Source organism: Rhinatrema bivittatum, chromosome 16, assembly GCF_901001135.1.
Source record: "Rhinatrema bivittatum chromosome 16, aRhiBiv1.1, whole genome shotgun sequence".
Taxonomy (NCBI): Eukaryota; Metazoa; Chordata; class Amphibia; order Gymnophiona; family Rhinatrematidae; genus Rhinatrema; species Rhinatrema bivittatum.
Window position 1 is genome coordinate 11,774,678 of NC_042630.1, and position 27,359 is coordinate 11,802,036.

General features: G+C 39.2%; 1 protein-coding gene across 1 annotated transcript; it reads left to right on the plus strand.

The window, feature by feature from the left end:
- Window positions 1-26,355, plus strand: LOC115077282 (cytosolic phospholipase A2 gamma-like). The gene is made up of 13 exons (XM_029579569.1): window positions 1-66; window positions 1,863-2,005; window positions 6,842-7,040; window positions 8,499-8,616; window positions 9,711-9,851; window positions 12,931-12,984; window positions 14,915-14,992; window positions 16,500-16,613; window positions 16,702-16,827; window positions 19,772-19,828; window positions 21,249-21,406; window positions 22,287-22,452; window positions 26,103-26,355. Exons 1-13 carry the CDS (start codon window positions 1-3, stop codon window positions 26,252-26,254), a joined length of 1,572 nt encoding a protein of 523 aa, XP_029435429.1. The 3' UTR covers window positions 26,255-26,355.
- The last annotated feature ends 1,004 nt before the right edge of the window (window positions 26,356-27,359 follow it).

Below are 27,359 nucleotides of genomic sequence, written 5' to 3' on the forward strand. Positions count from 1 at the left end.
ATGATGTCAGAGTTTATGTCTACTATTATGACCCAGAAACAGGAAGAGATTGAATGCAGACGAGAGGTAGGTTAGAGTAGAACAGGGAGTCTGCGGCCTGTAATTGCCGTCTTCCCCTTGGGTTGAGCCTTCAGGTGTTGGAGGTCAACAGGGAACACTTAGACAGGGAACACTCACCCCAGGAACTAAAAGATGTCGGGATCAGAAAGGTACCCAATAAACAAAACAACACTCAGAAAACAAAAAAAACATAAATGGGATCAGACAGAAACAGGAGCAAAACAGGACAAAATAAAGACACAGAACATGAGGACCTAAAGTGGTACCAACGTAAAGCCTGAAATTAGGGCCATAAGGCAAGAGAACAAGAGCAAGACTAAGAAACCAGAAAAAGAGACACAATAAAAATAGAACACAAGGTACTAAGTGGAGAACCAATGTAAGGCAACAGATTAGAGCGACAAGGCCAGAGTCAGGAATAAGGATATGACATAAGGCAATACAGACAGGCCATGAGTAGAGCAAAACTCTGGCAGAGTGCAGACTGTGAAGACAGAAAACATTTAAACCAAACAGGAACAGCATGGCCACCTGCAGGAAGTACAGGCCATAGAGTGGGGAAACCAGCCAGAATTGTCTAGGGTAGCAGTCCAGAGCTGGGAGGTCTAAGATGGCAGACCACAAGGCCCTCTGAGGTCCTCTGCTGGTTGGAGGCAAAAACTATCCAACAAATGTTTCAGTGAGTCTTTTGAGTTTTGGAAGGGAGAGATTTGCAAAATTTAGCATAATGGAATTTTGTACACAATTTTCAGGAAATATTATTCGCATACATAGAAAAATTGCACTTAAATTTCATTACACTGTATACAAAAATGCCCCAATTTTGTATGAAAGCTTTAATATGTGCAACACTTTGCAAATAATAGTGCACATTATTTGCTCTTATTTGTACACGTTAATGCCTTTATGAACTGCAATGCACCTTATTCCACTGGCCTCTAAATGATTATTTTTCCAAAGTCAGAGTTAAATTTCTTTTTGATTCTGATTTCATCAGAGCACATTATTCCCCCCCCCCCCCCCCCCATCTGAACCAGGATTTTAAATTAGGAAGCAATAAAACAATTTTCTAGCATGGTTCAGAATGTCCACTTTATTCCATTTTTAGAAGTTAATTTGCTTTTAATCATATCCAGAGGGTCAGCATTTGACAAGCAACTGCCTTGACTTTCAGGAGTGAAGGAATACGGTTTTCCTCAGATCTCTCGGATGGCGAAAAGAAGGCCATCGAAAACAGGAAGGCAAAAGCGTCTGCCTGCCTCAGAAATCTTGGATTGAAAGTGGATCCGGTACCATTACCTAATTATAGTAATATCATAACATGGTTCTAGGAGGAAGGATTCATCTGTTCGTTGCACTCAGATTTCTCTGGAAGGATCTTGATGCGCATACTTTTTTGTTTTTCATAAAGTTGTGCGCTCATTTACTTTACCAGCTTCCTTCGCTGCTTTTCTTTGGAGGAATATTTGACATTTTTTTTGGGGGGGGGGGGTGTTTTTTTTTTACAATTGGGACTGTTGGTATTGGCTTTCCTAATGTCTCAGGTCAGGTCAAGCTTTTTCCTTTATTTGGGGTAATTTTTAAAGGGACATCTGGGATAAAACAGTGCTTTAGTAGTAGAATACAAAAAAGTATGGGACAAACACAGGAGGATTCTTCATTTGGGAGCGGTGTTAGAATAAACCAGAGATGGAGTAACTTCTGCTATACTGCAGCAGATAAGGAAAATTGGTAAGAACAAGGGTCTTTAGGTCATTATCTGTTGACACAGTCTAACTTTCCATCTGATTTTTATTCACCAGAACAATGTTCCACAAATTGCTGTTCTGCTGTCTGGTGGAGGTTTGACTGCATCACTTGGTACCCTGGGGAGCTTGTGGGAACTTAAAAACCAAAACCTCTTGGATGCTGTAACTTATCTGCCTGGATGCTCAGGATCAATATGGTATGTGCTTGAGGTATTGCGTTCACAATGCTATTTAAAAATGAATCATCAGCACACAAAGTGATACACAAGATAATCCATAGCATGGCATTTTCTCTAAAGAGTCTGCAATCTAATCTGGATCACAGGGAGGCATCAGTGAATTGTCTAAGATCTCATGCAAGTGGTGAGTAAGGAGACTATATCCAAGGTTCCCTGTTTCATGGTTCAGAATACCACATAAAATTAACAAATTAGTTGAGGGGTGGGATGTGACTCGGTGCTAGAACCCTAACAATGCGCTGCCAGCCCTCAACAGTAAAGCAGAAATGGGTGCCCTTACCCTCATTTTAAAAAAAAACCAAAACAGTAGTGGCCAAAGCCCAAAAAGTTCATCACGTTATTTTTGTAACCCCTGGGCTAATGTCCTCCCTAGGAATCCATAGGGCACCTTTATATTTGCTCACAGTCCAGGATTCCCTGTCAGGGGTGGGGGGGGGGGAGTGGGGAGGGGGAGGGTAGGAGAGAAAAGACGTCTTCCCAAGGCCCTGAACATTGATTGTTAAGACAGTTTATAAAGTGCAGCAAAAATCCGACTGATGATTGATAGTGGTTCAACTTAACGTTACTGATAATTAAGTGCAACTGCTGAAAATGTTTATTAACAAATGTTTGTACAGTCTTAATTCTTCAATTAATTTGCAACGCCACAATCTTATTCAAATTGATCTTCTGTTCTTTATCCCTTCCAAATCTAGGGTTAGTTTTCGAGCTCCCTCCCAAAATTGATGGATGGGACTCTCTCTCTCTGAAATATGGTACTTCAATTTCCCATTCTCATTCATTTATCCAGATGTGCCAATTATGTTATTCCTTTTTCATCATGTATCCTCTCAGTCTTCACTGGCATGCGGAGAGTACTTAGTCCCCTTCTCTTTAACATCCATATGATGTTCTGATCCACACCAGACAGGTGCCCCATGTCTAATACCAAATCAAATTTCTCCTCCCACCAGGGATGGATAAAAACTAATTCCCTTATAGGACTTGCAAAAATCCATTGGATCTTTCTGGTTGAGATGCACCAAACTCCTTTTCAGATGTACGCGCGTCCTTCCTGGCTATTTAAAATTTGCGCAAAATGGCGCTGGCCGTAGACAACACGATTTGACTGCAGGAGGTCGTTCCGGACCCCCGCTGGACTTTTGGCAAGTCTTGTGGGGGTCAGGAGGCCCCCCCAAGCTGGCCAAAAGTCCCTGGGGGTCCAGCGGGGGTCCGGGAGCGATCTCCTGCCGCGAATCGTTTTTCCGTATGGAAAAACCAAAGGTAGCGCCGGCGCCATTTCTACAAGCACCGGAGGTCCGAGAGTGGAAGATCACAGCGGGACCCTTCCTCTGGACCCCAGGTAATTTAAGGCATTTTGGGGGGGTTCGGGAGGGTGGGGGATTTATTTTAAAGGGTCAGGGTGGGTTTTAGGGTTTTTTTAGTGTGCCGGTTTTTTCGCCCTCCCCCTTCCCCCGATTTACAATTTTTTGACGATAAATCGGGGGAATTGTTATTGTATCGCGGCTCTAACGATTTTTGATGATTTAAAATATATCGGACGATATTTTAAATCGTCAAAAAACGATTCACATCCCTAGTTTACAATAGAATAACATCCATAAAAATATTAAAACAAACATGATTATCCTCTTTACTGCTAAACCATGTACCCCTACTGCTCCACCCACTCTGACACTAGGGAACAGAAAAGCCTTGATATTTTTCTGGAATTTTTGATCATTTTCAACTCTGATAGTACTCAAATTTGGCAACATATTCCATAATTCTCTCGCCGGCCCCTCCGTATGGAACTCCTTGCCTCATGACATACGCATGGAGACCTACACTCCCAAATTCAAGAAAAAACTGAAAACCTGGCTCTTCCAGCAAGCCTACCCCATGATACCGCCCACCTCATAAAACTCCTCTGTAAACTATTCTTCGATCTACGATTAAAAATGCTCTATGACTAGGAATGCCTTATGACCACCGATTTATGCCTTATGCTTTATGACCACTGATTATTGTACATTGTTACTCATGTTCATAGTTCTTTATCTATCTATTTATTGATTTATTAATTTGCGTTGCCTTTCAGTATTATCTACTCTCCCTGTTAATTGTATTTCTATCGGTTATATGTAAGGGCTCTGCCCAAAAGTTCTTGTTTTTTGTAAACCGATGCGATGTGCGAACGGCTATCGGTATAGAAGAGACTTTAAATAAATAAATAAATAAATAAATAAATAATGGTGGAAAAATGCTTGTAAAAGCACTTTTATGAAAATGCTGCAGTCTGGATCCATATTTTGCTGAAGTTGACAGTAAAAAGCCCTGTGAAGACTGCAAGGCGTGACCTGGAACATATCATTCCAACATCCATCTAGGATGTTTGGGCCATTACTCCACAAATAGCAAAAAACCAGAGTTACTAATTTAAACTTTATTCTCTCCTAAAACTTCTAGGTTTTTGGGTAATTGCCAGGTTCTTGTGGCCTGGTTTGGCCTATGTTGGAAACAGGATGCTGGGCTTGATGGACCCTTGGTCTGACCCAGCATGGCAATTTCTTATGTTCTTATGTACAAAGATAACTAATGACGGTAAACTTATAATAGAGCAGTATACTCTCACTTCTAATCTTTCCACAAATTAGCTTAACCAAACTATCTTGAATACATTGGACTTCTTGATCACTATAATTGTCTTCCCTATCAGTAAAACATTACAGTAGACTAATACCCCAAGTATTAAAGATGAAACCACTGTCCAGAAAGCAAAATTATCTAAGTAGAGTTTCATTTGTGTGACCACCCATAAAGCTCACCGTGCCAACTAAGAAACACAAGGTACCAATGAAAAACTGGAGCCTAACTTGACCCCGAGCTTTTAACACTCTCTAAAATCTCTTTAATAGGGCCATCCAATACAGAGTGTACCATTTAATGGTACAAGCCTTCAAACAACCTCCCTATTTCCAAAATGTATATTTTGGCCTTATTCAAAACCAATTTACTAGCATTCACCCAAAAATAAATCTTTGTCAAATAACTACTAAACAGATCAATATTTTCAGCTGCATTTCAATCAATAGGCACCAGAAACTGGATGTCGTTTGCATAAATATGTGCAGTGACACCCAGTCCCTGAAAAATAAAACAGCTGTAGGATGCATACAAATATTAAAAAAAAAAAAAAAAAAAACCAAGAGTGAAAGGTATGAGCCCTGAGGAACCTCAGTCCATATTGTCATTAGTTGTGGATAAGCCCCTCTCATCTGCAGGACTTGTGTCTTCTCTTCCAAAAGCATATCCTAAGAATCTGATTGAGGCAAATTTATAGTCAGGAATGACTAACATTACACACATAACTTTAGATTTAAGCACAAAACTCTTTGCCTTCATAAATTATCCCAGTGATTTTCTTCATATAAATTGCAGAACAATGATTGAAACAAAAGCAAATAGCCTGGAAGAGATTTGCTCAAGGTGATTGGTAGAAGGAAGTCTGAACTTGTTTTCTTAAATTTCTTTATAAATCAATTAAATAACCCAGAGACCCTGGTTTTCTATGGCAGATTTTTCAAGATTCTGCAGCAAGAGTTAACAAATTCTGTGGCAGATTTTTTCGAAATACTATGGCAATTTTGGGGCAAATTTGCATAATTTTGTATAAAGTTTCACAGCCCTGACTGTGCTAAAAAAGTCAATTTTTCTTAAAGAAAACATTTGTATTATTTGTTCTTAAACAATATTCAAACTATATACAAATAGAAAATGTGCCAACTGCAAACATGAACAATTTATCACGATAAGATATATTACAAACATTTTTCAGTGAAATGTTACTTTTCTCATGACTTATGATAGTGCAACCATCCTTTTCATATTTTCTTGAGAAAGTCCTTGACATCTTTCTTAATATATAAGCTTAGGTATGCTAAAATACCCTCAATATCAACAATTTGACATGCTGTTAATTTTACAGAAATACATGTAAGCATTTATCAGACACATGGTAGCAGACATAAAAAGGTTGAATTAACCAGTTTGAGACTTGTCAACAATAGTGCCAGTTATCAAGGCTTCTATGAATTTAAATTAATGTTCACTCTGCCAGCTGTGTGACACCAGTTGCAGACCTCCACAAAATACATCAAGATTTCTGCAGATGGTGTAAGATTGGCCACATATACAAGTGCAATAATTTTTGCATATAGATGAAATCCTTTTAAAGGGGCAATACTCCATCCAGGAATTGTATCAAAATCATCTTTGGTTTGATTTAAAAGATCTTTGAGTGATCAAATATTTTTATTGCTTTCTCTTTTCACTCTAACTTCACCCTTCCCTTCCTTGTTCCCTTCAGGACTGGAGAAGGATGAGGGAGAAATGGGGCTGGATTAGGGAGCAGAATGTCTCTTCTTTCATCTACTTCAACGTTAGCATCACCATTCCTCTTCCCTGTAGGCTGTTTATCAGGAGAATGGCTTGATCAGCAGTTGAGAGAGATAAGACTGAAAGCAGGCACTCTTTAGCTTTCTTGAAAAGGTTGAATTAAGAGGTGGGAAATCTTCAGGAAGGTTGATTCTGTGGCAGGTTGTCAATTATGCAGCGTCAAGCTAATTATGTGGTTTCTCCTACCATCACAATTGTTGAAGTTAAAAATTATTGGGTCTGTCAACAAAAAATATATGACATCTCCCAAGGAGTTTTGGAAAACATTTTAAGCGTTCAATTGACATCAATGTGGCTAGCTTGTTGTATGAGTGACTTAACATGACCTTTTGTTCTATACCTCTGCCTGGTTTGCAGGTGTATGGCATCACTCTACGAAAAGGGTGACTGGACACAGAACCTGGATTCTATTGCCACAGAGATGTGTGACAAGTTGGCTAGCCTCAGTTTTGATGCCAAAAAAGGTCTGGAGAAACTCCTAGAAGCAGCTGAGCAGGACAACTACTCTTTAACACACTTCTGGGCCTATGGTATTGTTAACTACACTACTAAAGAAGTAAGTGGGGCATGGTCTCTTTAATGCTTCTTGTTTCTCAGAAACACATAAAGGTCAATTTTGAAAGCCTGATGTGTGCATTAATTAGAGAGGTTTTCATAAAGGGGCAGGGCATGGGAATTTCGGGGCAGGAACCAAAAATGTGCGTGCATAAATTCTTACGCAATACGGTGCGCGCCGAGGCCCCCTGATGCATAACTTTACTACTGCTATGGATGTTGTGTTAGTTTAAAAAAATAAAAGACTAGGCAAATGTGTGTGGTCTGAAGGGTTAGGGCTAAGTGTGTGTGTGTGTGGGGGGGGGGGGAGTAAAGACATTCAGACTAGGGGGTTTCACGAAGATAGCTGCTAACTGGGTGAACTGTGGATGAACCAGTTTTACCGGTAAAGCAAACCTGTGTGTCCCTTTTAAAAGCCCCCACTTACATGGTTGAAACAGGATTTGCGTGCAGGGCATGGCTATTTTATAGCATGTGCACATATGCGCATGTATGTTATAAAATGGCCTCCTCCCTGGGCTCGGGCCAAGGAACGCACCGCACATGTAAGCCTGTGCACCGGTATGAAAGTTAGCGTCATACAGTATAAACCCCATCTATTCAGCTTGTACCATGTAAATTGATTTTGTTTATGGCACTAGTAGGAAGCATTTGTCTTTCCAATATAATAGCCCTTAATGGTTGGTGAGGAAACAGGAATGCTCCTTGCAGCTGTATTGGGATTTTGGTTACAAAAAAGTCTTAGCACCTAGTGGATGATGTTTTAGAAGTGGAACATTTTATCCTGCCTCTATCAGACTCTTCCCCAGCCTGTAAATTAGGCCCTTGTTTGTGCTGATGACAGCAAAATATGGCTGCCAGTCCTTGGACCCTCAGTATTGAAGCTATCCAAATGTCCTCTCTTGTTCTTTTATGCTCTTTCTTTCTCTCACTGGGAAGTGTGGCGAGGTCAGCCTGCGGCCCAAGTTAGAAAATGTGCCGCCTTCCCCCAATTGTTGCTCATGACATAATCAAAGCCTCGCTGCTGTTTCATATTGGTTGACCTTCGTTTCTCTGTAGACTCCCCAAAACTGCAAACCTGCTCACCAGCAGAATTTTGAAACTGTGCACATCTGAGCGATGCATACATTTTCCATTATGGTTAAAAATTATGAAAACAGTAATTCTGCAGGCAAAAACATGCTCAAAGCAAGAACGGAAAGATTTTCTTGAGATTCACCTTCGGTCCTAATTCTTTTCATGAGTCCAAGCAGTGTGTATGCACAGTAAATTGTACCCTGACATATATAATTCACTTTTTAAAGGGCAGGATTTGAAAATCAAGAGCATAATATACTCTCCTTTGTGGAGACTGAATGCCTCAAGCCATTCGGCTCATTCCTATTTACACTGCGACCTTTTTCTTGATACTGTTATGAGATTAGGATGCAGAGTTGTCATGCACTGTGTTCCTTGCCAGATTATTGAGAACGGGATATCCAGTCACCGGGCTCTCTGTGAAAGTGGAAGTGTCCCGTATCCCATTTATTCCGCTGCTGACAAACAACAATTGAATATCAAAGGCAGGAATAATGCAGGTAAAACACAAGGTCACCTGTTATTTTATTTTATAGTGGGACGTGAGAGGAGGTAGGGTAACATACTAGAACATTCAAGTAATATCCATGAAACAAATATTTATCCATTTAACTTTAGCATACATCTTATGTCTGAGGATGTATATTTGTAAAAGCAATTGAAAATGAAAGGAATAGCACTTGTTTATGTTTTAGGGATATACAAGCTGGTTAGCATTGGGTTTGATATACTTGTAGACCTAGAGTCTGTTCAACTCCGACCTGATGCATCACGAACCTTCTAGAGTCGGTTCGTGATGCATCTAGAGTTGTGATTTTTTTTTAACTAGTTACTCATTGAGTGCATGGCTCTGATCTGGATAGTTACTGAGTGTGCACAAACCATCACCCTAACTCCTTGCCATTCAAGAGACATTTAGTTCAATCTCCATTTCTAACTCATACTGATGAAGTCTGGATTTTGCTCTGTACCACAGAATAGTTTGGGATGACATTAAAAAAAATAATCACTCAATATTATTTTAGCATTGGTCCCCATTTCCTTCTGCTTAACTTCTTTATTGATAAATTCATCTTGGTTTTTATTTTCTTATTTATCTTCCTTTGAAAGAATTTTAGTGGTTTTTCACATTAAAAGAACTGAGGAGGTCATTGTACAACCTAACCAGAAAATCATTTTGTGATATACAGTTTGCACCTGCATGTTTATTATGCATATTTATTTTGAAGGTGTTACTGTGAATATCTTCTTTTGTGATTTAAAATATGTAGAATAGCAAGTGAAGGAAGCCAGGACTGAACACATTGCACCTGATAATTGTAAGACTGGCAGGAGTTTGAGCAGCTGTATCGATACTGGAAAAAGCAGAATGCTTCATAGGTTATGATAATAAATTTCACTACACTAAGAAGATCCCTGCTGGTGCTTGATAGACCTTTGGATTGACCCATCTTATGTTCTTATGAAGATGTTGTAGCATGTGGACTTTCAAGACCACTTATATTCCTGTTGTCAGATTATTGCTTTGAAGGATATGTTTTTTTCAACAGTTCAAAGTAAATCCCTTCCATGGATATTTCATGTGTGTTCCCAGGAACCTGGTTTCAGTTCACCCCCCATGAGGCTGGATACCCCTTGCTTGGAGCATTCGTGAGCAGTGAACTCTTTGACAGCAAATTCAATAACAATAAATTACAGAAGAAGAAACCTGAGAAAGATCTCTGTTACCTTGAAGGTAGGCTCGGCTTCCTCCTTCCCAGAACTGGGTGAATAGTGACTGGGCCTCTCTTTTTATTAAATCATTAATAAGGGACTTAGGCCTATATTCATAATTTTGCTATAAATTTCACTAGAATAATACCCGTGATAGAAAAAGGGACATGGTTAAGGTAATTTTTTTAATTATTGCAACGTGAGTTAATTTTTCCGCACCCGCAATATTTTCACATCGCAGACTGTGAAGTGCCTGGACAGGCTTTTATCGCATTTTGGGCAGAGAGACAGAAAAGAAAGAAAGAAAAAAGAGAGTGCGAGAGAGTGCCTCTGTAGAGACTCACATAAAAGTAACCTTTTTATATCTCTATAAGAGGCGGCACTAATAATTCGGGGTGAGGTTTGTGGGGTAGTTGGGGTTTAGTGGGCAGTTTAACCTGCACAGTGAGATGTACAAACAGCACAGTTACCATCTGTGAAGATTTAATGTGGTTTGGGGGGATGGAAGGTGAAAGAAGAGAAGATTTGTACCATGTTCTGTCTACCCAGCTTGATTGCAGTTAGGTTGAGAGTTCATCAAGCTAGGTTTTGCCTAAAAAAAAAAAAGAAAAAGATTTTTGGAGGGAATCAGAGGAGGAACCAGTGTAGATGCTTCATTTACATTTGTCACTCCTCCCTACAGATCTGCATTCACTTATTTTGCACCTCTGTCAGCAGCCAGACTCAAAAGGCTGTGAGAAGCTGGGATTGATTGACCCAGAGTGCTGCCGTAGACCCAACACTGACATTTTTACAACTTTTGCGCTTTTAAAAACATAAGGGTGAATTTTAAAAGCCCAACACTTACCAAGACTGTGAGATATGCGAGTATATCGGGCCGGTATGTCGAGTGTATTTTAAAAGCTGCCTGTGTACGCGCATGTCTCCCAGTATGTGGACAAATGAAAAAGTCCCAAAAGGGGCAGGGCATGGACTTGACGAGAGAAGTCCAAGAAATGTGTGCATAAATACATGCACAGGTACCCGCTGGGGTCCCCTACCGCGTAACTTTACTTCTGCTGTGGATGGCGCGTAAGTCCTGAAACAAAAAAGTCTTAACCCTTAGCTGGGCAAACTGGGAATGAAGTGGTTTAATTGGTAATTGCATCGGGGAGTGTTTCTATTAAATTCTCCCTGCTTACACAGAAGAGGCGGTATTTGCGCGCATATGCGTACGCCTCCTTAAAATTGCACGCACATGTGCGCACGTTCAGCCTATTTTATGCCACACATGAGCCAGCAGATGCATGCACATGGGCTCCCATGCCGTTGTTTCAAACTTATCATCATAGGAAAGATGCCTATGTGATTATTCGCAAGTATATACCAATGTAAAAGCGTCTTATTATTTTTGTCAGATCCCACCCACACAATAAAAATTATGCAATAGGTAAATAACTATTGGATGGACCATTATACTAAGCACTACCAGTTATTCAACCTTCTTTGCTTTTTCAATAATCATCAGTCCAATATCAGTTCCAAAATTTTTAAAATGTTTTATTTTTTTTTATATATATTTTCACATAAAACCCTTGCACGGTAACTTTTATACCTTCACATAGGCACACATGTATGTCTGTATGCCAGCACACGCCAAGGATGGGGCCATTTTATAATATATGCTCACATGGTATAAATAGGCTGTATGTGCGTATATTTGCGCACAATTTTATATGGATGCACGCATGTGTGTGCAAATACCTCCTTGGCTGTGTAAGTGGGGAGATTTTAGTATACTTGCGTCCCGACACAATTACCACTGTCCCCAGTTCATTTGCTCAGATAAAGGATAGGTCTCTCTAACCCCCCCCCCCCCCCCCCCCGCTAGTTAAACAGCCTCCCTTTTATCCTTTTAGCTCCTACCCTTAAAACCCCACTGACTAGCCTTGCTTTTTTTTTTTTTTGTTTGTTTTAGGACCTACACGCGAACCATAGCAGAAGAAAAGTTAAGCAGTAGGGGACCCCGATGTGCACTTGTGGGCGTAAGTATATGTTTCATTCATAAATCCCGGATCACCCATGCCCTGCCCATATTATGCCCATGCCCTGCCCCTTTTTCGTAACAAACATTTTGTGCGTGCGAAGATATGTGCACAAGCAGATGCCTTTTAAAATCCGCGCAGCGCCCCCCAGCCTGACTTCTATGCATATCTCCCGGCTTTGGCGTGCATCAGGCTTTTAAAATTTACCCCTTAGAATTTACTTTTTTGTTGTCATTCTTCCCTGTAATTTTATAGTCCATAATCCCAACATGGGCCAAGTTCAAATCTGCGTCAGGGGAATCGGAGACCTTCTTCTTTAATGCTTTATAGATCACTGCATTTCAGACAGCAAGTTTGGCACCAATTTGCACTAAAATAAATTTTTGTCCGCACCAATTCATGTTAACACACAATAGTTGGATTGTAGTGCAACTAAAAAGTAGGAGTACGCTAAAATTTAAAAAACAAATGATACAAGTAAAGAACAAAAAAAAATCAATAGTAGATCACTCTACTATCAAATTTAGAAAACTTCAAAGGGACAAATATCAACAATAAATAAAGTGCATGGCAAGGAGAGCTGCATATACAGCTAATCACTTAACACATAGGATAATTGCCTCATTATAATCATACGGCTACATTTTGTATTGCAAATTAAGAGATACTTAGCAAAAATCTTATTCCATTTCTTGCTTCTTGATTCTTCCACATAGTCACTTGCATGACCCTTTGCCTGCATTTCGAAACCAATGACCCTGCCTCAGGGGTATGTCACCATCTTCCAGTCATCTCAGTTTTCAATAACCGGGAAAAATGTAATTGTTTTATTTAACAAATCAAAACAAAACAGCAGAAAATTGTCTGTTCAACCTTACTAGATTTGCTAAAAAATCCTGATACTTAAAAAATCCTGATACTTAAGAGCAAACCATTGTGGATCCCTTGTGCCCACGACTAAGCTCCCTAACTCCCAGTGATGACAAAATTTAAGAATAATCTTAATGCTACTATGACTTCCTCTGCACCTGTATCATCTGACTGTAATTTACAATTGTCCGTACTATTGTTCCACAGCAATATGTTCCTCTGCACTGGCTGACCCTGAACAGGCGACAAAACTTATCATAGGTACAGTATCAAAATTTAAATTATGAAGATGGAGAGGGAAGGACTGGGAGTAGGCTTGTCTTAGTGATAAAAAAAAAAAAATTCCTCTGAAACACTACGGCCAATTTTCAAACTCTTTTGTGGTTACTTTTATAAGGGAAATGTATTCCCGGTGTGGCTACTTTTTTCGTGAAAAATCACATTGCTAGATCTGGAAATGCAATCCTCATGTGCAATTTTCCTTCCCTGATCTAAACATGCTCACGGGAGTGCTGCCACTAAATATGGCTGAACATTTGTGTGTTGTGCGACGGCTTGCACACTTCTAGCCACATGGATGGGGAGATATTATTAGAGAGCTAATTAATTTGCCCCATGTAAAATGCCTTTTACCCAGGCATGTGTCTTTGAAACTTGCCTTCTGTCAGGGTAACAACTCGCAAAAGATTGCCAGCAAATACGTGCATAAGCTACACCAGTTTTCTCGGTGAACATACTTGCATAAATTATTTAAAATATTATCCTTAAAGAACTATAATTATGAATGTTTTAACCTGTAAACCATTGTGATCTAGTGATTCTCACATGGAATGATAGCCTATAAAACCTCTAAAAAATAAACTGCCCTCACAGACTTTCAATTGTGTACAGAGGGCAGATAACTTTCAAACAACTCGGCGTGGCTGCATACAGTATATGCGCATATATGGCCTCATGGAGATATACAATAGTATTTTAAAACCCACGTGTGTCAGATATGTGCATATTATAAAATATACATATGTATGCTTATGCATGCATACATGCAATGCATTGAAAGTGAGTATTTCAATAGGTTGAACGCACATTTTTTTTTTACCAATTTAAAATATATATGCACCTATATTTTACATGTGAAAAAAAGTGGCACTTGCTCAAATAAAACCCGATTTATGTATGGAAGTCAGTATATTTTAGAAAATGTGCACATAATTGAAATTAACGTTTTCAGATTCCACCACCATTTCGCCCAGTCCTTCTCCAGGTCATCGAGAACTCCCCCCAGTTTAACCAGAACTACCACCAGTAGTACACAGTAAACAAATCTGATGAAAATTATACAACATGATTTGCAGGTGTAAAAATTATGTAAGCTGCCAGATGTATGCATATAACTCTCTTATAAAACAGCCACTTATGCATGTAACTCATGCCCACCCTAGCATGCTCCATATCACAGCATAATTGTGATGTTTAGAAAATAGTGATTACAATCCACGTATGTGCAAATTTTACACGCATAAGTGCTTTGAAAATTAAACCCAAACTTTGGGTATATTTTGCATTCATTCATTTTAACATCACCTGGACCCCCGAGAAAACTCAAATCTGTTAAAACTTGCATGTGTACATGTCCAGGCACGCCCAAGTTTACCCACACAAAGTCAGGGCATTATCCACTGTGAGGATATGTTTACTTTGAAAACTGTTGTAAAGCATGCATATAACAGCCTGAAAAACTTATGTGAGCTTTTACAAAATATCTCCCTAAGGTTAGGCAGCAAAGTGTGACTTGCCTTAATGTTTTAATGATTTAATGTTTCATACACCTGAGCATAATTTCCTTTGCAAACAAATCCAAACTAGTCAATACCAATCAGGATTTCTTCTTAAAAAGGGCAACACATTTTCCCAGATCAAATCTGAAGTGTAATCTTGAATCATCCTTGCTCATGATGGAAGACGTTGGGGCATGAGAGGGTTGGCCTCTAGAGTTGATCATGCATGTGTACAACCCCCTTGCAATGCCACTGGAAATCGATAACTCAACAAGCAGCCAAGTAGCAGCGACCAGTAAAGCTTGATCCAAACTGCTTGTTATTTTTTAATAGATGCTCCTGTAGATGTGTTATAGAAGGAAAAAAAATGGATTTATCTTGTAATAAATGTATTGTTTATATTCATTTTAAAGAAAAGGTTTTTGAGCTCGTGGTAACTCCCTATTTAACACCTCTGAATCTGATTACTGGCCTTTCATCAGCAGTGCCTGGTATGTTCCTATTATTTACATATTATATGTTAAATGCTAATGTAAAATAGTATGCATTTCATTCTTAGCTCCCTTTTAACCATTTCATGCATGGGTTTATAATAGATATTTCTTATGGTAGGAAAGAAGAATCTTTCCTGCAATCAGAGTTGCTGCCTGAAGGGATTCTGAAAAGTGTAGGATGCCAAAATAAACTTTACACGGTCTGCATCTTAAGATCCCCCAGGAGATGTCATTCAGTAACAGTGAGAGAGCTGCCTATTATTGATATTTTTATAGGGAACAGGATATTGTCAGCTCCAATATATGTTTATGCTCAAAATATGGCAACAGTTGGAGATTTAAGATAATGATATTAATGTTAATGAGATTCATGGTGGTGATGACAGTCATGGTGGTTTCAGTGCAATGGTGAGGGTAATATGAGTGGAAAAGGATGGTGAAGGTTGGGGCATTGATGTCACCTTTCATGGCCCACCCTCATAAATACATTTAAAAGCATCATAGCTTGATCTTGGCGGGGTTAATATATTCAGTCACTGAGCGACTAGCTAAGTTATCCAAATATTCAGCGACATGGCAATTCTATTGATGAATATACCCATCTATGTTAAAAATAGCCAGATAAGTATAAACAGCTAACAATAGACCAGTCCTACAGCGTGGCCAGAGTTATCCAGATAGGTGAACTGGCTAGCTTATCCAGCTAACTCCGCTTCTCCCTGCAACACCTCTTACTTTCTCCCAGAACACCCTTGACTTATCTGGCTATGTTCTAGCCGAATAACTCATTATTATTGTGGTTTAGCCATTTACATGCATAGGGCTAGATTTTAAAAGCCCTGCGCACGTAAATCCTGCTGGATTTACGCGCGCAGGGCACTCGCGCACCGGCGTGCCTATTTTGCATAGGCCGCCGGCATGCGCAAAGCCCCGGGATGCGCATAAGTCCCGGGGCTTCGTAAAAGGGGCGGGAGGGGGCGTGTTCGGGGCATGTTGGCAGTCCGGGGGCATGTCCTGTGCCCCCCTGTGCCGGGGGATGCCGAGGCGGCGCGCTCAAGTTACGCCTGCTTCAAGCAGGCGTAACTTGCACAACAAAAGGTAGGGGGGATTTAGGTAGGGCTGAGGGGTGGGGTAGATAGGGGAAGGGAGGGGACAGTGGGGGGACGCGGAAGGAAAGTTCCCTCCGAGGCCGCTCCGATTTCAGAGCTGCCTCGGAGGGAACGGAGGCAGGCTGCACGGCTCGGCGCGCACAGGCTGCCGATTTTGCGCAGCCTTGCACGCACCGACCCCGGATTTTATAAGATATGTGCGGCTGCATGCGTATCTTATAAAATCCGGCGTACTTTTGTTCGCGCTGGTTGCACGAACAAAAGTACGCGCATGCGTACTTATTTAAGATCGACCTCATAGCGTTTTAGTTATCGGTATAAATGGTTTTTGAATATTGGCCTCACTTTATTGCATATTTTAATAGCCAACCAACATAGATTGCTTTTGTTTACAGTGTTAGAAAACCATACTGAAGTTTTTTCATCTATCTCGAATATGCAGAAGATTATTAATGAAAGCGCAGATGACAGCAAGGCTGTGCTAGAGAATCTGCTGACTTCCCTGAGTGGTAGGATCCTTAGTCTAATTTTAAGCAAAACGTTAATGCCATGTGTCCTTGCTCCCATCTCACTTATCTGTGGATTTTGTTTCAATAGTGGTTAGGGACAAAGCTTCCTGCCAACTGGTGAAACTGATGAATGATAGATGGGTTGCAAATGGTGAGGAAGAAAAGACAAATCTGGCTTCCATACTGAACCTCCTTCTTCATGTGGAGATGAAAGGTCAGTGAGAGCATAAAAGCACGTTTCCAGCTTCATGAACTTTTGCACATAGTGCACTGGCAGCTTTGTACCAAATTCATTGCTGGTTAAAGAAAGAGCGTGCAAAGTTTAATTGGGGAAAATAAGCATCACCACTCAACAATAGCATGGTTTCTCATGGTTGTCATTGTGGACACAATGGCGACCTTCCACTGTCATAAGTTTAGATGCTATTTCCTATGTAGTTTAACCTTTATTACTTTGGTATATTTTCATGTCCTTAATATCATGATATTTGATGTCTTAATAACGTTATCCACCTTGTACAGCATCACTGAGAAAGACTATAAGGGGTGAATTTAAAATGCCCGATGTGCGCCAAAGCGGGAGATGAATGCAGAAGTTGGGCTGGCACGCACCACGTGGATTTTAAAAGGTGCCCGCATATGCACGTATCTACCGGTACTCCCACGAAAATGTTTTTGCAAGAAAAGAGACGGGGAATGGGCAAGGTCTGGTTGGGGCATAGACAAATGGGCATTCCTAGATTACTCAATGAAATCTACGCACGAGTATTTATGCGCACAAGTATGCACCGGGGTCCCCCTATGGCGTAACTTTATTTCTGCTATGGATGGCAGAAAATTAGGCTAGTCAGCAGGGTTTTAAGGCTAGGTCTAACAGGGTAAAAAGAAGGCTAATTATCTAAGGGGGGAGGTTAACAGGTTCTGTCCTTTACCTGGGCTAATGGGAATGAACTGGGGAAACTGGTAATTACATTGGCACACATAACTACTAAAATCACCCCACTTATGCAGTAGAGGTGGAATTTATTTATTTATTTATTTATTTTATGGCTTTTATATACCGACGAACGTTGGGAACATCTCATCGGTTTACATAGAACAAAATTAGCAACAGGCTTTACAGGTAACACATAACTAAAGAGGAACAGAAGTATCAACAGGCTTTACAGGGAACTCTTAACTAAAGAGGAAAATAAACTTAGTAGAGAGATAAATTAGTAAAACTTTAAGTAAACATATATTCCCAAAATTGCATGGAGGATACAAAGAACATGCTATATACAAATAACGTACAGGGGTTAGCTCGCAAGGGAGTTGCGAAAGACTGGGGTAGCAGTAGAGTGAGATAGACTGAGGTGGCAGTATAGTGAGCGGTCGGTTAGGTGTAAGAATGTTTGAAGAGCCAAGTCTTAAGGTTTTGCCTGAATATTTTTGGGCAAGTTTCTTGGCGGAGTGAGGCTGGTAGTTTGTTCCAGAGGTAAGGCCCTGCTAGGGAGAGGGCCCAGTTAGTGGAATAGTTGTCTGGCAACGGTTAGCAGGATAGCTTGTCTAGTATCGTCAGCATGGCTTTGCTGGTTGTGGTGGACCTGTCCTCCAGCCCTGGCAGCTTTTTTTTTTTTAGTATTCAGAAGGAGTTGGTTGGTGGGGAATGCAAGGCCCGACAGGGCCAGTAGATATTTTGTTAGGAATGTTGGGATAGGGCCCTTTAAAGTCTTTACTTTTTTTTGTTGATGTTATTAACAGCGCTAAGATGTCTAAGTAAATAGATTTAAGTGATATTTGGCCAGGTTAGCCAGATAAACTCTCCCCCGAACACCCTTATCTGACCCTGTTTTAGTACAGCTAGGTAAGTCATTGTTCAGCTATTATTTAGATGGATAAGTGGCTTTTGAATATGGATCTCATAGTTTGCCCAAGATCAAATGGACTACTCAGGTGTCTGCATCTTGTTGATGCAGCATTGCCTCAGTTCAAATTCCTTTTTTTAAAGGGAAATGCAAAATAAAAATAAATTCCATATTTATTGTATTTAAAACACGGGGATGGTAAGTTTGATACAGCCACACGGGTGCATATGTACGTGCGTATGCCGGCTCACACCAAAGCATGCAGCCACCTTATAGCATACATGCATATATGTGCGCATGGATATAAAAAAGGCTGTTACGCACACAACTTTACATGGACACGTGCATGTGCTTGCAAAAGTCTTCCAGTTAGAGTTGGCCAGATAGCTTCGAGCAAGTATATTCAGCAGGACATTTACCATGCCGACGATAATAGACAAGCTATCCTGCTAACCGTTGCCAGACAACTATTCCACTAACTGGCTTACTGAATATGAGACGCACAATTACTATTTTACATAGCTTTTGTTATAATCATTTTTCCCACTTGCCACAGAATCACTTTATCTTTTTGGAAATCTGAAATGGTAGAGTTGTTTTTTGTTTTTTTTTAATCTCCCTTCACAGGTCTTTTGATACCTGTATCTAAGCTACTGATTAAAACAGTGATATGCTTATGCGGTTGGATCTGGGGAACCACAGATAACTTCCTCTACAGGAGCAGTAAGTAAAATCTGTTTCTAACTGTAAGTTTGTTATTTTATATTCTTTTTGTACATGTATTGTCCTTGACTCAAGTAACGGACACTGCTGTTTAAGTTAGGACGGTGCTTATTTTGTGATTTACTGTTGTGGTACCCTGCCCTAAGCAGTCCAAATTCATCCAAGAATTCCATTGAATACTTGTGTATATGTGTGTGTGAGGAGGGAGACTGGCCAGCTACATTTATTTCTCTTTATAACATAGAAACATAGAAATGATGACAGAAATGGTCCATCCAGTCTTCCCAGCAAGCTTATGGTAGTATCTGCTGCACCGTGCAGATTACCCCCCCATGCTTATCAGTTTCATAAACCATAAATGGCCCTCATTGTTTACTGTCTGAATCCAATTCCCTGTTACCCCTTGCCGTTGATGCAGGAAGCAAATATTGAAGTAGCATCAAAAGTATCAGGCTTATTGGTTAAGGGTAGTAACTGCCATACCAGCAAGTTACCCCCATGCTTGTTGTGGTACACTGCCCCAGGTGTATCTTGTTTGGACTGATTTCCCAGCCATCTGTCGGTAAATATTTTTATTTTCAACAACAGAACTGGTGCGGACATGGTCTTTTTTGAAGAGCTTGACCTGTGAGCAGAAAGACTTCTGTAAGTACAAACCCTAAAGCCTTGAAAAGTGAATTTTCCCATCCTCTGTGGGAATCTCGAGAGGTCATGCGTGGTCATGTGAGGAAGCTCATCCCTTGACTACTGACTTCTCTGTACTGTCTGTGTTGGCAGTGAGTATTGGAAATGCTTATAGTGCCAGCATAGATAATGGGTAGCAGTCAAAGGATGGGTTTGCACCATAATCAGGTTAGCTGAGTGAGGCTTAGGAATGAATACTGGGGAAGAAGGACAAAGAGACCCACTTTTGTTCTACTGGATGCATAAAAATGTAATCTTATTTTTCTTAGGAGAATCGGACTATAATTCCATACGCATAATGGTGCAAAACCAGCACCTAATCAAACTCTTTGGTTGACCTGGAGTAAATTAGAAACCCTACACACACAACATTCTCATTAACTCTAGTCATCCCCATAATTATTTCTGCCTACATTTTAGTCACAAAGATGAGGAATATACTGTATTCCTGCGCTGACTATAGGAATTGTAGAGCATGCTGGAATGTTTATGGGAAGGTTGGAAGATGAGAATAGAAAAAAATGCCAAGTTGTGTTAGAGCAATGGTCCATTGATCCCAGCATACTGTTTCTAACCATGGTTAGTCTGGGTCACTTGGAAATACCCATCAAATCCCAAATAGGAAACCCCATGCCTTGCTGCTCATTTCTATAAGCAGGAGATGGAGACACCTAATATTATCTATCTAAATAATGTTTAGTATTCCCATATTCTAAAAAAGTATTTAAATCATTTCTAATCTCAGCTAAATTACTTCCCTTGATCACATTCTCTAGCAGCAAATCCCATAGTTTAATAATGCGTTTACTGAAAAAATACTTTCTAGGATTATTTTTAATCTCCTACTATTTAGTTTCATGGACGGTTCCCTGGTTTGTGTACTACTGAATAAAATAGATAAGTGTTCCCTATCATCTTGCTCCACACAACCCATGATTTTGAAAACCTTTATCATATCTCCTCTTAGTCAGCACTTCTCCTATCTAAAGAGTGCCTACTGTCAAGCTCAACTTCATAAGATACTTTTTCCATCCCCTTAATCATGTTTGTTGCCCTTCTCTGCACATTTTCAGCACCTACATTTTAAACATATGGGTTTTTGTTTAAATGTAGATGATGATTAAGGGAAATGTTCTATGGCCATGATTACAATTCTTCTACTTGGAGATATGAACTGTTTTTTATAATGTTTAATTTAGTTTCCAATGATCCACATTTTTATCTCCCAGAAGCAACTGCATTACTGTGATTAGATGATTCTCTGACACAGACTTTACCCTACCAATCAACTTCTGGGTGCTTTAGTAAATAAGTCTATTATAACACAATCAGCTCATTAACAGTGAATTTCCCACCCAACAATTATATTTGTTTATTTTAGGTAAATCCATACCCAGTGACATCATAGATAAGGAAGTCCGGTATCTTGTCGATGCAGGATTGGCAATAAATTCACCATATCCTTACATTCTGCGAAAAGAGCAAAATGTGAAAGTCATCATCTCTTTTGAATACTTCCCACTGGTGGACCCCTTTTTGGTAATGGGCAAATATTAGAATTCCGACCATATGATATAATAACAATGAATCAGATCTTTTGGTGCTCATTGATCACGGAGAGGTACATTTTCAAAAGGATTTACTTCCATAAAATGTAATTTTATTCTCATAAATAGGCTCTTCAAAAGTTTCCTATGATTTGTATTTGTAGAAGAGATTCCATGTGTACTTTAATGTGTTCGGCAATGATGCATTTCCAGAGGCAGATTTAGGGGTGGGGAAATTTATTTATCTATGTATTTATGTATTTAAAAATGCCTTTATTCTGCATTCTTTACCAAAAATATTGTTCGAAGCAGATCACAACAGTTCATAAACATTGTATACAATCATACTAAAAAACAACAATTGATAAAAGCACTTCATGTAAAAGCATCACTAAACAAATAGAAGTAAACGTTAAGACCCACATGCGTGCGTACATGTGCACATATTTGCTGCCACACACACATGGATACGCCGATTTTATACAATGCATGTGTATATCGGCGTATATGCTTGTGTGTGTTATAAAATTGACTATCCACGGGTACATGCACGCATGATTTTATATTAAGTTGTACAGTTTCTCTCACAGCCTCAGAATCACAACAGCTTGGAGCACTGCCTATAGTGTACTTTGTTCTTCTAAAGTGCCCTGGGTAGGGTGCCAAATAAACAAATTAAATATAAGTAAAGTATATTGTTTATCAACTTGATTTTTTTTTTTTAAAGAGAATTGCCCACCAAATACTAACATGCATTCAAAACCAAAACTTTTCCTGTCATTTTTGGTATGGAATCTTCATTAACCCATTTTTAAATGATAGCTGTGAAAGACTTGTTCTAACATCTGCTTCTCCATGTCTTAATCCTTCAGGGTATTAAGCATGCGGTAGATTACTGCAAAGCACATAACATACCATTTCCCAAGGTTGAGATAGATCCAGCTGACTGGTTTAATCCCAAGGATTGCTACATCTTCGAAGGTGAAAACGTCCCAACTGTAATCCACATTCCACTCTTCAATAGGGTCACCAGTGAAGGTTTGTTCTCATTTATTCAAAGGATCTCTTTGTAATGGTAAGATTTTGGAAAAAAAAATTCCCCCTTCTCTTCACATGAGCTATTTTTTAAAATCCTTTCCAATTTGTGTCATGCAATCAGGAAAAGGATGTGTGGACTAAGTGTTCTGAGATGTCATAAACAAATCTGTTTGATATTAACATAACATTTAGAGAGCATGGGAAGCAATTTCTACCCAATACAATAAGAAGTAGAGATGTGCAAAAAATTTGCATTCAGATGAACAAGTTGGATTTCAACCTAGCTCAAGTTCCCTAAAGCCCCTAAATTTATCTAAGATATAAAAAAATAAAATTGATCAGATTCTTCTTACCTCTCTAGTTCTCCAATACATTGCAGTAAAAATCCATTCAAGAAAAGCCAACCAAAATGGGAATCAGAGAACGGCAAAAGACAATTTAGAGTGAATCAGGAATCAGGTTTGGTGGATTTTCTGCAAGCGCATTTCCTGTTTCACCCATCCCTTCAAAGTGACTGTTAAAGCTATTTGATGGAGCTTTGGATTTTACAAATGGTTCCACCAAATTGACTTGTGGTCCTCTCACAATGAGGTTCATGTCACTAATGCAGAGAAGAAAGCCCACTCTTATGAATGAACTGCTTCTAAGTCCAGGTCATTTTTCATAGACATCACCACACATTGGCACTTCTGAAGATAAACACAACTTTCTTTGCCAGTTGTTTGGAGGATAACGTTAAAAGAACTATATGCAGCAGTATATACACGTGTATATCTCTGCGTAGTTTTACTATAGTATTTTATAATATGCAGGCATCATATACATGCATGTTATAAAATATGCACATTTTTACCCCACAACATATGCACTTATGTATGCATTGCTTACATGCAAATACATGCATTTCATTGAAACCACATATATCAATGCATTGAATGTGCAATACTTTTCCTACCTAGCTGAAAAATTTACACAAGTATATTACTTTACACCGGAAAGTAAACTAGCACTTACTCGTCGTCAGTCCCCAAATTTTAAAATATGTGGGTGTCAAGGAAATTAACCAGTGCACCAACTGGTCATCCACCAGTTCACCCAGCACTTCACCAGATCATCGTGACCTTCCTGGTTCTTCAGCTTGCACTCTCCCCAGTGCGTACAGACCCAATCAGTACTACACAATATTTTTTATATCACTTAAGCCAGATAATTATCAGGTGTAAAAATATGTTAGTTGCCAAATCAGTCAGGTGAATTTTCAAAGGAGTTACTCACATAAATGTAACAAACAATCATAGCAATTTTCAAAATCTATTTATGTGCATAAAGTACATTTAAGTGGGTAAGTCCTATAGACAATTCAATTTTCAAAAACCCACTTACACAGGTAAAGTGCATTTACACGTGTAAAACCCAATTTTAAGTGTATAAATACTTTTGAAAAGCAGGCCCTGTGTGTGTAAGTAATGGCACCATCCCAGAATGAACCTAAACTGACCCTTTTTTTGCACACATAAATGTGTGCAAAAAAAGTAAAAATATACACGTATTTTCCAATTTATAAAATATGTTGTATGTGAGAAGAGGCTACATATATGCATGTGTGCTAATTATTACACATGTATACAGTTTTGAAAATGCACTTTCTTTATGATGTTTGTTTTTTCATCAAAATTATAGATTTTTTTATTCTACCCTACCCCTCTGTGGACTATCTTAGAGGGGTGGGTAATAAATATACTTTTAAATAAATTAAATAAAACCATAAATAAATATTGTATAGGTAGGTACTGGCAGGGTGGGAGGTCTGGATGGACTGGGGAAGAGCTCAGGCTGGAGAACCAGGAGGACCTCGATGAATTCTGGAGAAGGAATGGACGAACTGGTGGGCTTAAACTGGCTAATTTCCCTAGTATGCGCATATTTCAAAACTGGCCAACTTAGGAGGCGTGTAAATCGTGACTTGAATGAGAAAGCCCTAAGTTTGCTTTCACGTGTAAAATTTACGCACGTATATACTTAAAATTTAAGTGGGCAAAGCAGGCGTCTGCAGACCATTGATTATATGTGTTAGTTTTCAAAGTGCTGTGGCAAACATGCCTGCGGCCACATACAGTCTTGTACACTGCCACACGCAGGAGAATGAAAGTTGTCCTCTCAAGGTTTTAAGTTTATTAACGAAGAAAAGTTATTCAAGTTTGCTAGAAGCGCCCTTCAATGCAAATCAAGGGTTAATCATCGCACTGTCCTGCTGTGTAGCTGATGATATCACACTGATGCATGTATGTGGCAGAAAGGAAAATCTAATAATTGGTAGGCCTAATTTTTTTAATATGTATATTCAAGGGAGTGTCAATAAATAAGGTTAATTGTTTTTTTTTTTGGTGCTGTATGTAAAATCACCTCTTTTTATTGACTCCCCTTTGTGTATAGTTCTGAGGTAGGTAAGTAGAGTTGCCAGCATCTGATTAATCTATTTTATTTTTTTGATAATAAATGAGGGGAGGGTTTTTGGTTCCTGCTGTTTAATCCCCTTGTTCCTTTGGCTCAATCTGAACTGGTGTCTTTTGAACTATAGCCTCCCAAGCTAAACAGAAAAAGGGGCTGAACAGTGAGCACCTCATACAACCAAAAAAAAAACAAGGCAAATAATTGCAAAAAAAAAGTGCCAGAAAAATTGCTAATATTCTCAATCTTATAATAATCATGAACTTGGTGTGCTCCACAAGTCTCTTGCCCACAACGAGCCTCAAACTGTATCATGCGAAAGCACTCAGATTAACATCATGTACCAGTTCCACCTACCAACCTATCCTTTATTTTTCTTTTATGCTGTATGCTTTCTCATTTTTTTATTTTCTTTTAATCGGTTATGCAGATTTATTAAAAAATGTTCGCTCATTAAGTAGAAGAAAAATATACTTATCTGGCAATATGCCTAATCAGCTTTCCACGAATAAAATTGTCTATTGTGAAACGGAAAACATGCACGTCCCCCCTCCCTACCAGAAACAGAGCAGAGGCACTTATAGAGTCTCCTTATCTTTTTAACTCCAAATCTGAAAAAAAAAAAAGATAAAGAATTCTTTATAACCCCTGATTATTACTCAGATATGTTTCTCAAGAGCATATTATTCACTGTAATGTAAAATGTGGTCAGCGTCCAAAGTTTACGAAGGTCATACTGCACCTTATGAATACATTCTTTATGTATACTTAATACTCAGCAACTGTACAGGGCGAATTTGTGTGTGGCTTTACAACTTTTATTGAACCAGTCTAAGATTTTATTCCACAGTGCAGATGAACTTTTCAGCACACACGTGCAGGCTCTCCTTTTTATTTTAAGCGGTGTCTGCAAATTTTATCAGGTGGCTGATCCCTATGCCTGTAAATAAATATTGGAAAATCTAGGCACTCCAACTGTTTTGACCATTTTCCCATGGTAGGGTCTCCCAACTTCATTTCCCTTCAACTTTTTTTAATTTTTGTAAAGAGCTGGTACACTCGAATTCCTTTTGTCATTTTGCAACTGACTCCACCATGGTCAGTAGAAACTGCCCAACGAAATGAATGCTTCTGGAATATAATCTCTGTCGATTCAGAGTCCTCTCATGGGTGCTTCTCCTTGCTTGTTTCTGTCTGATTAGGCGAAGTACAGCTACGCACTGCCCAGTACAACATCGCCCGCCTGCAATACTCCAAGGAGGAAATCGATACCCTGATAGATGTGACCAGGAAGAACGTAAGGAACAACATCAAGAAAATGAAGGACGCAATTCAGAAGAAATGTAATAATTAGGCTGCATATCTCCACATTTTTCTCTGCTTGCGAATTTCTAGAGTTATGGGGGGAAAAAAAAATAGACCTCATTCTGAACCCACATTCTTTTGTAACCAATTCTTTCATATCGTCTTTGCTTGCATGTTGAGAAACTGTAGCTCTTCCGGCTTGCGTATGATTTCTCAGGCTCTGTAAAGTAAAATTGTTCTTCCTTGCTAAGTTTTTTTTATCATGATTTCATAGACCGGAGTCCATTAAGGCATTTTCCCTTGGGAGTCACCTGCATAATATTCTGAGAAATATGAATTAGGGATGAGGAAAACTCTGTTAAACAAGTTTTTGAACCACCCTGACAAAATAAATAAATAAAACCCCTCTTTCAAAATGAAAGACCCACTGCTGGCAAAATCTGACCCGGGCACTGGTAAATTTGTCATCATCGGAATAGCTGCCTGGCATTTCTGTAGATTTGGAGCAGATTTCCCTAAAATCTGTAGGGAAAATTAAAATTTCAGGAGAGCTTAGTGGATTTTGATAAACTCCTAGAAAGCTGAAATCCTGTCATATCATTCTTAAATTCAAAGATTAAAACCTAAAATCTAATGCTTTCTTCCTGGAAATCTTTCTCTCTTTTTGTAAAAATCTGGCACCTCACTTTTATTATTATTTTTTTTTTACTGTTCACCCATTCATTAATTCTTAATAATAATTTTAAAAAAAAGAGTCCCTAGAAAATGCCAGCTAATTATTTGTAGCCATAAAATATTCAAAGCCTCTTTAAGAAAAATCTCCACAGTATTTCATTTTTACTTTCATTGCTTATGATTCCTAATAGAAAATCTGTTATGTTTGGTATCCTATCTACTTCATCAGCAGCCTCCTCAAACTTGCGCTTAACACTTGTTCCTCAAACTGTTTTGGGCTTTTTATCTAAGATGGTAACTTTTAAACAGCTGCGCGGGAGTACATCTACACGCATATGCCGGCTCGCGCTAGTGGAAGCAGCCATTTTATAACGTAGGCGCGTCTATGTGTGGATAGTATAAATTAGGCTGTACATGCATACATGGACAGGTGCATGTGTGTGCAAATACTATACTTACTGGGGCGGATTTTAAATGCC

Excerpts from the sequence above, each read along its gene's own strand:
- LOC115077282 (XM_029579569.1), top strand. The coding sequence starts at position 1 with ATGATGTCAGAGTTTATGTCTACTATTATGACCCAGAAACAGGAAGAG. Across the intron at positions 7,041-8,498 it reads TTAACTACACTACTAAAGAA|ATTATTGAGAACGGGATATC; the intron begins GTAAGTGGGGCA and ends GTTCCTTGCCAG. Across the intron at positions 8,617-9,710 it reads CAAAGGCAGGAATAATGCAG|GAACCTGGTTTCAGTTCACC; the intron begins GTAAAACACAAG and ends GTGTGTTCCCAG.